This window comes from Gossypium raimondii, chromosome 12, assembly GCF_025698545.1.
Source record: "Gossypium raimondii isolate GPD5lz chromosome 12, ASM2569854v1, whole genome shotgun sequence".
Classification (NCBI taxonomy): domain Eukaryota; kingdom Viridiplantae; phylum Streptophyta; class Magnoliopsida; order Malvales; family Malvaceae; genus Gossypium; species Gossypium raimondii.
Window position 1 is genome coordinate 46,191,455 of NC_068576.1, and position 12,787 is coordinate 46,204,241.

A 12,787-nucleotide genomic window follows, 5' to 3' on the forward strand; every position below is an offset into this window, starting at 1 on the left:
ATATTTACTTTAAAATGGACCATGTTGGTTGTCTGCAGTTGGTCCATAACCACACTGAAGCTCACTTCTTGATGGTAACCAATCAATTGGATTGAACTATGGGATGAATGAGTTATTATTACTTTTTACTTCTTTATAACTGTATCTATTAAATCTTAATTAATTATTAGTAATCACCATGTGCGTTTTATGAGTCATGTTCAAAGTTGATGGTTATCTTTTCAACAATATCATTTTCAAAATTTGAACTTACATTCTTCTTTTAAGAGTATAATGTATCTTACCATAACACCTAACGAATCTCGAAGAAACTCCCTTAAAATAATTTTTTAAGAATAAAATTAATTATAAAATGTTGTCTATTACAAAGCATAATGTCATATATGTATATATACACCTAAGCTACTTGAAAACAATGAAACAAGCCTTCCTTTGCCTCCAACTAAATAACATAAAAGTAAACCTAATCTAATAAACTAAGTTAATATAGATTTAATTAAAATAAATAATTGTAATTATAAAATATCATAAATTAAACTTCCAATTTTACTGAGATATGATCCAAAGCTTCAAAATTTGTAATTCTTAGATTGAGCTTGTACAAAAAATTATGCTACTTGAAAACAATGAAGCAAACCTTCCTTTAGCTTCAACTAATTGATATAATGATAGCTAAACTAAACCTAATCTAATAAATTAAGTTACCATAGATATAATTAAAATAAATAATTGTAATTATAAGATATCATAAATTAAACTTTCAATTTTACCGAAACATGATCCAAAGCTTCAAAACTTGTAATTCTTGTATTGAGCTTGTACAAAAAATTATATTTGTGCAATTTTCAATAAAAAAAATATAAATTAAGCTCTTGAACTCGTTTTGACACATTTTAGAATGCATTGCAAAGCTAAGATCTTCAATCTATAAGAAGAAAATGCAACCTATAAAAATGCCAAGATCACATTGAAAAATGCATCGCGAGTTAGTGATGTTTCATACTTGAAAAACACTTCATTCACCGTTGCCTTTTCAAAAATACTTTTGGAGCCCTAAGTAATGCCAAACAAGTAGTTTGTGAAAAGTAAAATTGTTTTTTTAGCTCAATTGCAAAAGTTGTAATTTGTAGCTTTTTGGTTTGGAAAAACACTTTTGGAGTCAAAATGATATTTTTTAACCATCATTTGTCATCCAATGTACTTTTTATAATATTTATATTGGTTATACAATTATTTCTCTTTTGAAATTTATTTCAAGTATATAAAATTATATATTTGAATTTGTATGATTATATTTTAAGGATGGATCTACTTACAGTTGAAAGAACTAAAATAATTTTACATACTTACGTAAGTATTTATATGATTAATATTTTAATGATCCCACTATTGAACTTATCAATATAATTGTACTTGTCATGCATGTAAATTTTGAATCAATCCAATATTTCTACCATATCAATCTAAAATACTCTATATATTAATATATATTCAATGGTTGAATTTTTTTTACATCAAACAAATATTTAGAAATTTTAAATTTAGATCAAATTTGACATGGATGATCTACATGAATAGACCATAAAATATAACGGTTGAATCGTTAAAATATTAATTATATAAATAGTTAAAGAAGAATGTAAAATTAGTTTAGTTTTTACTGTGTAAGTGGATCCCGCTCGATAGCAGGAAAAAAAAAAGGTGGTCCCTCCCCATATTTTAATATCTAAAATATGATTTATATATTCAAATTAAATTTCAACTGACTAGAATAAACCCTCGCTTTGTTTGAAATATAATTAATTTTAAATAAATATTTATAATGTGTGATAAACATGATAAATCGCTTTTAAACATATAAATTTAAAGTTAAATCATGATAAAATATGAAATAATTTAAAGCATAGTAAAAATAAAATAATTAAAACACATATGATAAAAGATATATATATACATGATACAAATAGTTGATGTCATCATTTAGTAAATAGATTTACTATATTTAAAAGTTTATAACACGTCACAAACATAAAAATTATTCCTCCCAATTGAATTATTATGACACACGACTCAATATAAAACCTAACCTATAAAATAATATAAACACCACACATATGTCAAAGTGTCGAAATTTATTAACATGCAATAAATTATAGATAAATTTATAATAAGAAAAACACAAACATAAATATTCTATAAAAAATACATAATATGAATATATAACACAAACATATACGAAAGCACGCCAAAATTATTCTAAATATAAATAAATTAAATGTTAATGGTGGTCAGAATTTGGTTTATGAAATAGGTACGGCAGGTGGTGTGATCCGAGATGCAACTGGTTTGTGGTGTTTGAGATTTGCAAGAAATATAGGGATGTACAATACGTATGAGGTAGAACTCTTGGACATTCTGGATGGTCTTGATCAGGCTTGGAAGTTTGGATGTTGAGATGTTTTGTTAGAAACAGATTGTTTGAAAGCGCTACACCATATTAAGGGGAACTCAATGAGACATCAGCCGAAATCATATATTGTTAATGCTATTCGAGATTTATTGAGTCGTGATTGGGATACCAACTTAAAACATGTACATCAAGAATGCAACAGGCTGATAGATTGTTTAGCAAAGGCTACAGAAAGAATGGGCATTGGCATTCATTATTGGTCTCAACCCCCTGATTTTGTTCTGAATGCAGTGCATGAAGATCTTAACGATTTATCTACTACTAAACTAATTGCTAAGTAATAGTTTATACTTCTCTTTTTTTTTTAAAAAAAACACATGAATACTATACAAATATATAAATATATCAAAATGCAAAAAAAAAAAACTAATTATTAGTGTGTAATACTCTAAAAATAATAATAATCCAAAGACTTAATTAGCCACTACATACTTATTATTTTGTTGGTTAGAAGAACAAAATCAACCTTTACTGCTTTGTTGGCACGAACCATAGTCTTAATTCAAGGTTCTTAGTGGAGAGAGAAATACTAGATATCCAGAATAACAAGAGTGTTTTAAGGATACTGCAATAGTCCCCAACAGATTGAATATTTTGGTCCAAACAGGCCCATTGATATAAATGGCAATTATTAAATTCAGAATTAGGGTGGGGGTAAAACCAAAACCCTAAGATTGTCATTGATATGTGATTGTCAATGTCTGAACTGTAGGCTACCATTTTAAATTTTGCTATCTCAACACATCTTTTAAAATATATAAATATTTGTTGATCGAGTATTGTTGTCAATACATGAGGACGTGGGTTTGAATAAGCTAAAACACTTTATCCCTCTGTTTGTAGATTAGGAAGGGATTATGGGGAGTTTTAAGCATTATATTAAAAAGAGTCGATATGATCAAAACCTATAATAAAATTATTCAAAAACATACAAATATTCATAATAATGTTTTTACCAAACACCAGCAGTGTTTTTTTTTTTTTTCTCTAAATGGTCGGATGTCTCTTTTATAATTCTACTTCTGAATATAGCAAGTGAATTATAGCGTCTACTTATGAAACTAAACCTCCATAACCATGATAATTATCCTTAAAAATATTGCATTATATTTTTCTTTTCAAAAATTTCGTAGCAATTTCATACTTTAATATCTTAATAATCTCTAATACGTAATTCAAGTCTGTTTGTGATTTCATTGGTTGTGAATTTAATAACCTAAAAGTAAAGATAGTGATAAAAATATAATGTTATAGCTTAAATTCAATATTAAGTAATCTCATCCTCAATCTCCAATTAATAATAATAATAATAACTAATATCTTATTATTTCCCATAATTATATTCAATTAGTTAGATTAATTAAGTTTTTAAATTGTTGTATAATTATTTTTAAAAATACTATCATTAATAAAAATCATGAACTATAAGAATACAAAGACATAGAATATGGTACAAGGATAAATAAGACACTACAAGCTAATACTCAAATATCATGTCTACATAATAATCCTTAAAAGATGAGAAAGACAAATTGATAATAATTGCAACACTAGAAAATTCAGAAACAAACTAGAGATGTATCATTTGGATCAAACCTTTAAAAAATGCATCCTAGTCCCACCATCATCAGACCAACTTGATGATAAACTCTAGTCAACCAAGAAATCACTACCCAGGAGTGATGCTAGAATAATTTTTTAGGGGCGAATGAAATCTTAATTTTTTATAGTCTATATCTTTATATTTTTTAAAAGATTAAATTGAATTTTTATAATTTTAGGGGGGCAAAGTGCAATTCTATTTTTACTAATTTAAATTTTCAAAAAAAATTTAGAGGGCCTAAATAGAATTTTTCCATTTTAGGGGGACCGGGGCCCATGCCAGTCTCCCTAGATTTGCCTCTGTCACTACCCAAAATCTCAAGAGATCCACCGTATCTGTGATGCACAAAAAACTAAGTCTCAGACGGTTTATCCTCCTCACCATCTCGAATTCTAATTTTACAAACATTATCACTGTGTTCTATCATGATAAAGCCCTCCAAGAATAATTTCTAATAGATCTAGTGGCAGCCTTACCTTAACAAATCTCATATATACGTAAAAAAAATGTGATTATAAACTAAAATCACTACTGTTTTAGAGAAAATAAAGTGGACAAAATAAAATAAAAAATACACACAAAATGTAGACAAAAATCATGATATTATGGACTAAAATTATAAAAAAAAATCAGAAAAATACAAGTAAAGAAGTCGCAACCAATTCGAAAGTGGATGCTGTTATCGAGAAAACAAAGATTTAAATTGAAAAACGTGTAGGTTTCTTTTGGAAAAGAAAAGTTTTAATTTAAATTAGTAAAGTTAAATTTATATAGACAGTATATTGTACATGTACAAGTATAATAATAATTTTATACTTTTAGAAATAATGATGTGAAATTATTGTATTCATGTCTATAAATTTTAACTTTAAAGATTCTAATGTGTAATTATAAATTTAACTTCTATTATTTACTTTTCTTTTTTTGGTCAAAGTGGTTTTGATTTTTGAACAATTTTAACTTTCAACTTTTAAATTTTAGTTAGTTTGTTATTTTAGATAGAAACGTTGATTAGATAGATAAAATTTTAATGGCATGATGTGGTAATTTGTATAGCAATTCACATGTATTTCATAAAATTTAAAAAAATAAAATTATTAAAAATTAATAATTTGTGAAAAAATCATAAAGTTTTTAAAAGATTATCTATGTCTACAATGAAGTATATGTCGACTCCCAAGCAAGCTATCATGTAATTGTCAAAAAAAATTTAACAGTTCAATTAGTTTTTCTATTAAAAACTCTTGAGTCCTTTTTTTTCATATCTCATCAACACGAGCATTCGGGTATTTATACTATCATAGCTCACAACCTGACCTCACTGTTTTGCCTCGACTCCATCATTCCTAAGACTGACATTCCATGCAGACTCCAGGCCTGTTGGACACGTGTTTCGCCTTGGGCTGCCTACAGTGTACGTGGTCCTCTTTGTTCTTAGGATTGACATTCCGGTTGGGCTTTAGGCCCGCTGGACACGTGTTTCACACTAGGTCACCTGCAGAGCACGCGATCTTCCTTTTGTGAGCACCTTGGGTCTTCTGTGAGCATCTTGGGTATATGCAGACTAGGGTTGCGATCCTCACTCCATTCGTGTGAGCTGAACCCGTGAGCTCGCCTTGTGAGCTAGATCTACGAACTCCCCCGCTGTCCTCTTGCAGTTCCTATTCGGGTCACGGGTAGGTGACCCAGATCTTATCTAGGACTCGGGTTGGTGATCATTGGTATATAACAAAAACAATGACTAAAATTTAAAGATTGAAGACTAAATAATAATAAAAACTATGACTAAAATAACAAAATGAATAAACATTAAATGCTAAACTTATCACCATACCCCTCTATAATTTTTCTACCCAAAAGTTATTCCATTCATTCTCGTCCTGTTTTTTTAAAACATTTTCTTATCGTCCTGCTGAAATGTCGTTTTAGTACGAAAGGTTATTGTTTCAAATATTACCTCTTTTAAGTAGGTGAGTGTTCCATCTTTATTGTTAAAATATTTTACCTTTTGTGTGTTGGTGCTAAAATTAACCTGTTACTGTATTATAGAACTCAATGCAATGGTACTTATGTCGAGCACGAAAGAAGACGTGAGATGTAGACATAACATAAATATATTAGTCAAGTGTTTCTCCAAATCAATACTAATACAATGCAATTAATTACTCTTAATTAATTGAAATCACAAGTCTATTATTCATAATTCTCAATAGAAATTTATTCTACCAGAAATTCAGGATACAATTTAGTTTGTTCACATTCTCATTTTTAAGAGATGAGATTAGTAAATTGAGATTTTGGTTCATGATATCTATAATCACTTGCAAAGTTTGGTCCCAACTTCACTCTTTAACTAGTTTACTCATATTTGTATATACTTGTTGATATTTTATGGGATTAATATAAGATATTACTAACAACAAAGAAACTATTATTGGGATTAATTCGATTTATTTACTGGGATCATATTTCCATATTTAGTGTGATATGCAATCAAGTCAAAATATGGATGACCTTTATGTATTCATATTATCCCCGCTTTCAACGATAGATGGTGATATTCTTGCCATCAGAAATCATCTTTTCAAACTACCAACATCTTAACCAAATCTCATATATAGCTGATTTTGTGAAAATTTATTTTAATTTGTTTTATTAAGTCTGAATAAATTAGAATTGATTGAGGTTTACTTAATTCTTTATATGAAAAACCTTATTCAACTTTGAAAAAAATGGTTGATGATAGCAACTGAGCTGTTGAGGCTTGTCTATTTTAATTGGCGTACGTCTTTTGATTTTATACAACAAATTGAAGGAAGAAAGTGATTTAGCATGATTATCTTTCCTTATTTCAAACATACGATCAAGAAGTTCTTCAAATTATAGAAGTTCAATTGCCATCACACTAACTTGATTTGTGAAGATCAAGTACGCTTATATATTGAGGTATTTGCTTACAATTCAGAAACTTATTCATGTGCGAATAAGCTCTTTATCAAGATTTTAATTATTATAATTGTAGGTGAAAGAAGTTATAATGAAAAGCTTGAGCTTAAATCATTTTTGTACCACCATAATACTTCTTCTTTTTTACAATTGAGATTTAAATTCACACTATTATCGACCACAATTTGAAATTTACAATTAATTTAACTTTATTTCAAAAATTATAATAATATTGTAAGAATTAAATTGATTTATTAATGATGAAAAAATTAATGTAATGCAATTCGTACAGTAAAGAGAGTTAAAAGCTACTTTTAGAAGAAAATGTGATATTTTAAAGGAAGCTCGCAAACCCACGAAAATTATAAAGTTGGGTATAGCAACGAAATTAGCAAGGGTGCAATATATATTCGAAATCTTGATAGCAGTGTCAAATCCAAGCAGCTGAAATATTCTATATATGGAACTGATGAATATAAATCCCATTTAACCTAATTCTTTAAATTTAAGTGCATGGTAGGTAATGGAATAGTGATTACATATAATTGCGATATAATTATGTACTGTACACTTTCATTTCAGGAGAATTAAATTTGATTTATATTATCATCAGTCTCTGATGAAATCTGCTATAAGAGGACATTAAATCATTAATCAACCTCTCACCTAATTATTTTATCAAAAAGAATCAATTTTCTACCTGTTATCTTCCACGAGACCTAAGGCGACTATCTGAACGCTGTGTTTTGTCCAATCAATTAACTCATTTTCAGTAGATAAGACTGTCGATTATACTATGTGGAATCAATAGATGTTGTATGATGCTTTCAATCATATTATAAATATTTGAAAAAAAAACCATAAAATTTGAGAGATGTTTAAAATAATTGAGCCTCCTTGTTAATCAAAAATTAATTCGAAGGTTTCCCGTACCATTGGGATATTATATTATATGGAGGCACTTATGAGTTTAGTATTATTCTATACTTGGGAGTTTCTTTTATATTTTTATCCAAATGTTTTATATTTAAAATGATAATAATAAGTTGATTGAGGTTTAATTCGATTAATATGAGTATTGTTGTCAATTCAGAAGAATATAGGTTCGAGTGCGTTAAAACGCATTATCCTCTTATTCATGAGTTGTGAAGAGGTTATGCCTAGTTCTAGCATTTTTGTATCAAAAATGCCTATGGGTCATTCTAAGTATTGTTTTAAAACTAATCTATAATATGATTGTTCAAAATAATTAAATAATTAATAATAATAAAAGAATTTTCTTTTACTTCAAAAATTTATATATTTTTTTTATTTATATCGAATCTTAACAATTAATCTCAAAAGACAGAAGAACCAGATGGGGAAGCATTCGCAAAATTAAGGATGTTGTTCCAGTAATTCTTGTTTTCTTCGAAACTACTAGCATTACTTGTTCCAACATTAAAGTTTTGTCTAGGCTCCATTGACAAACTCTTCTGATGATCCCCAGAATCACAAACCATTAACGTGTCCGAATACCCTTCCATCATATTTTCCGCCCTGTATGAGCCTTGAAACCATACATCGTCTGAGGAGAAATCCAATATGTCATGCAACCCCATTGAGTTATCCAATCTTTCCTGTAACTCGGCAACTTGGCTCGATTTCTCCACACATTCCCAATTATTTCCGCAACAGCTGTTATTTGAGTTCCCCAAAAAGCTGTCAATGAATCCGACAGATGAGATTGGTAACCTGTTTTCCGTGAAGCTCGACGTCGATGTTGGAGATTGGAGGTTGTCAGTGTTGAAAGTGAACAATCCAGTGACTACACGTTGCCAAGCTTTGAGTACATCGAGGCATTGCGGTTTAGTAGCATGAGCCAAACCAACATCAATTTTGCTTACCAGTGGAGGAGCCGATGAAGACGTGAACCTAAATTGGTTTTGCGGAGGGTTTGAAACTCGTTTCGACTCTCTCACCAATCTAGCTTCAGCTTCTAACCGAGCACTCTCCCATTGAGCCATGTGGCTAAGGTTAGCGGCATCCTTGGGAGTTGAACCGAGGGTATCGGTTTTAGGCCTGTGAGTTGCAGGGTCGATCCCTATCTTGGTCAATCTTTTCTTCAACTGTGTATTCCAGTAGTTCTTGATCTCATTGTCTGTTCTTTTTGGCAAATGAGCCGCAATAGCCGACCACCTATGCATATATATATTACACATAAATTTATTAATCCAATTAGACAAATAAACCCAAGCTAGATAATAGGTTCCGAATACAACTGGTAGTTAACAATTCATGATCATTGGTATTGACTAATAGTTGGGGTGGTACTGGTCGATATTATGCTGTCATTTACTATCTCAACTAAAAGAAACGATATATGGTCCTTATTGTACTATTGCCATCACCTAAGAGAGATTATATAAGATGAAGAGAAGCATGCCACTTTATCGGTTGTCGTATATACAAAAGAGTGAAAGAAAGAAATAAATAATAAGTTGGGATTTTAAAGCAAAATCACCTGTTTCCAAGAAGGGCATGGAGTTGAATGATGGTTCGTTCTTCCTGCGAACTGAACTTTCCTCTTTTGATATCTGGTCTTAAGTAGTTAATCCACCTAAGTCTACAACTCTTGCCACATCTTTGAAGTCCTATATCAAAATCAAAACCAAACATCAAATAAAGTTTGATTTGTCATAATTAGAAAGGCTAGGCAATCTAAGAAGAGATGTGGAAATAATGACCAGCTTTTGCGGGCAAGCCGCGCCAGCTTCCACCGCCGTGTTCTTGAATATAAGACAAGAGTTTTTGGTCTTCTTCTGGAGTCCATGGCCCTTTCTTCAACCCCACCTTGTCGCTACATGGAGACTGCTGCATGTTCTTTGAAGTCAAGCCAGGCCGAATCCTCAATGAATTTTGTTCCTTAATTTGAAAACAGACAATGATAAAGAGATGATAGAGAGATATTATACGCAGTTGAAAGCAACGAAAATGTGGGTAGAGTTGGTTAATTTAAAGTAGATATATAAGTGCGTTTTATAGGCTTACAGTGTAATAAATATTACTTAAGCCTATATGACCATTATACCCTTGTTTAAGAATATAATTTTCTTTTCTAACACTATGTTTGAATTAAAGATAGGAAAGCAAAGAAAAAGAAAGTAAATAATATTTATTATCTTATTTAAACACTAAAAAGTAGTGAAGGAAAAGAAAATTAAGTAATTTTATTTATTTTGTTTGGATAGAATATGCAAAGGTGATTGTTCATAATAAAGTTTTACAATTATAACATCATAATAAAATTATTTATAAAAAAAGTCGACAAAAAGACATTTTACATCTTAAAAATTGTTTTGTTTAGATTTCCTTTTTTTTCCTTTCTTTAACTTCTCTCGAATTGGGATAAATAAATAAAAATTAACTTTTAAAAGAAAGCAAGAGATACTCAACTTCCCTTACTTTTTTTAGTTTAAATAAAATTGATATTTATGATTAAGGGTAGAATAAAAAAAATTATATCACTACAGCAAAACAGGTTTTTAGCGGCGTTTTTTTTGGCCTATAAGCGCCGCTAAAACATTTGCGGCGTTTTGATAAGCGCCGTAAAAAACGCCGCTATAAATAACGCCGCTAAATTTTGCGGCGTTTATGTGGAAAAACGCCGGTACAGAACATGACCTTTAGCGGTGCTTTACCCATAAACACTACTATTGCCACAAACGCCACTAAAGAACATGACTTTTAGCAGCGCTTCCCCCACAAACGCTATAGAACATGACCTTTAGTGGCGCTTTCCCTATAAACGCCGCTAGAAAACATGACCTTTAGCGGCACTTTCCCCACAAATGCCGCTAAAGGTCATTTTCTTTAGCGGCGTTTTTAGTAAAAGCGTCGCTAAAAGTCATGTTAATTTATGTATTCAATTATTACTACATATATAAATTAAATTGACAAAATAGTTCAAAAATATAAATCATAGATAAATCAACACCAACCATTCATCTAAAACTCCTCCGTACAAATACAATACATCAATAACAAATATACATTCGATTAGTTATAGTCTAGAATCAAATCAGTACAAACTACGACAGATAAAAAATCGGTAAAAACCAAACCAAACTGAAAAGAACCGGACATGTATTTATTATAGAACACAACTGTAACATACATATAAAAGAAGAATTTTCTGTCCTTTTCATCAAGAGGAACTTAGCTACTATATTTTACAACATAATTGTTGAGAGAACCCAATTTGTCAACTGATTTCTCCTCTAAAGGCTCCCACCTGCTCTTGGTTCGTCTAGTTGGACTCTTCTTGTACTTTGAAAATAAAGAAACAGGGGTTGAATTCTGTGAATTGCTGTGAGAAGATAAAAAGAGAATGGAAGAGAGGCATAAGGCTTGAGGTAGAACAAGTTATTTACTGGAACCTAAATGAATGTCATATATTTCCAAATAAAGTTCATCACTACAAAAGTTAGACCAAGACTAAAAACTTCCCGTAAAGTCTTGGCATTCAGATGTCCATCATTGAATGCAATGATTGTAAGACCCTAAAAAAGAGAAGTAAGCAGCCCATAAAAATATTTAAGATGTAATGATAACCATGAATAATTTAGCTTTCACTTAAAAGAGAAAAATTCTACTCAAAGATGAGAGAAATCTAGAACTCTATTGTAGCACAAAACAGGAGTGAACATAGACAGATTCAAAGATTAGAGGAAGTGTGATAAAAGATGCTAAAATAAGAAACAATGATCAAGTAGTTTCCAAGTTTTCATTACAGATAGTAGAAGATAGATATTGACAGATGAGGCGGTTTGAAAGAACTATAGAATTAAATGAAAATTGAACTTTTGGACATTAGAAAAGTGGCTAGTATATGGCCTAAACTACCACCTAATAGAATAAACTAAATAAGTAGAGAAAACTACGAGTGCTAATAGCTCTTTCAGTTCCAAGTATTTCAGTACCTTGTCATTTCTCTAATGCATTTGTTTGGAAGAGATACTATGGACTACATCAAAGGGAAAACAAAAAATTTGTTTTTGTACCTATTAGAGAAAGACTCAAGGATCCAAATTCTAACACCTAAATAAGGAGATTGCTAAGAGGAGAGGGCAAGGGAGATACGGATGGAGATGGATATGGATATTATTGAGTTCTATAAAAGAGTATAATTAAAATAAGACCAGAATAGCGGAAAGAAAAATAAATTACACACATATATTAACAATATGTGACAGGAAAAGGAGAAGAGAAAGTAACATTTTATTGGCAGGTGCTCTCTGTAGTTCTATGCACCAAATCAAAGAAGAAGAATAAAAAGAATGAGAGAAAGAATAGACAAATAAATGGAAGAAATAGATAATTGTACATGGAAATAAACCATCATTTAGAATTACAAACCTGAAACACCATAACGAGAAATATCCACAACCGTTGAAAACTATGGTAAAGATGAAAAAATGTTTGATGCTCAACAAATGTAGTTTTTCGATGTTGACCTCCTCCCAATTTAAGTGGATTCTACAAAAGAAAAGGAATAAAAATAACATAAATGCCATTCGCAGCATAAAAATACAGTCAGGATACATAGGAACCAAAAGAAAATGATGTATTGATTCAAACACAGGTTTGTGAAATAGAATCCCCAACAACACAGGGCTATTGATGTAAGAGTACAATTTGCAAGAAATATAGTGATGAAGACAAAATAACCACAATACTTATTGCAATGTTCCAGTTTCCATTTAAAGCTCATTGAAACACTAGATGCA

General features: G+C 30.2%; 1 protein-coding gene across 1 annotated transcript; it reads right to left on the reverse strand.

Moving 5' to 3' along the window:
- Positions 1 to 8,314: 8,314 nt before the first annotated feature.
- LOC105764497 (transcription factor MYB16) lies at positions 8,315 to 9,991 on the reverse strand. Its single transcript, XM_012583090.2, has 3 exons — positions 9,746 to 9,991; positions 9,523 to 9,652; positions 8,315 to 9,197 (listed from the first exon to the last, which is right to left on the reverse strand). Exons 1-3 carry the CDS (start codon positions 9,876 to 9,878, stop codon positions 8,357 to 8,359), a joined length of 1,104 nt encoding a protein of 367 aa, XP_012438544.1. The 5' UTR covers positions 9,879 to 9,991; the 3' UTR covers positions 8,315 to 8,356.
- Between the last annotated feature and the right edge of the window lie 2,796 nt (positions 9,992 to 12,787).

Bases quoted from the DNA above. Each gene is read 5' to 3' on its own strand.
- LOC105764497 (XM_012583090.2), bottom strand. From the start codon at position 9,878: ATGCAGCAGTCTCCATGTAGCGACAAGGTGGGGTTGAAGAAAGGGCCA. The intron at 9,653-9,745 runs GTCATTATTTCC...ATTTTGATATAG, and splicing joins CGGCTTGCCCGCAAAAGCTG to GACTTCAAAGATGTGGCAAG. The intron at 9,198-9,522 runs GTGATTTTGCTT...ATATATGCATAG, and splicing joins CATGCCCTTCTTGGAAACAG to GTGGTCGGCTATTGCGGCTC.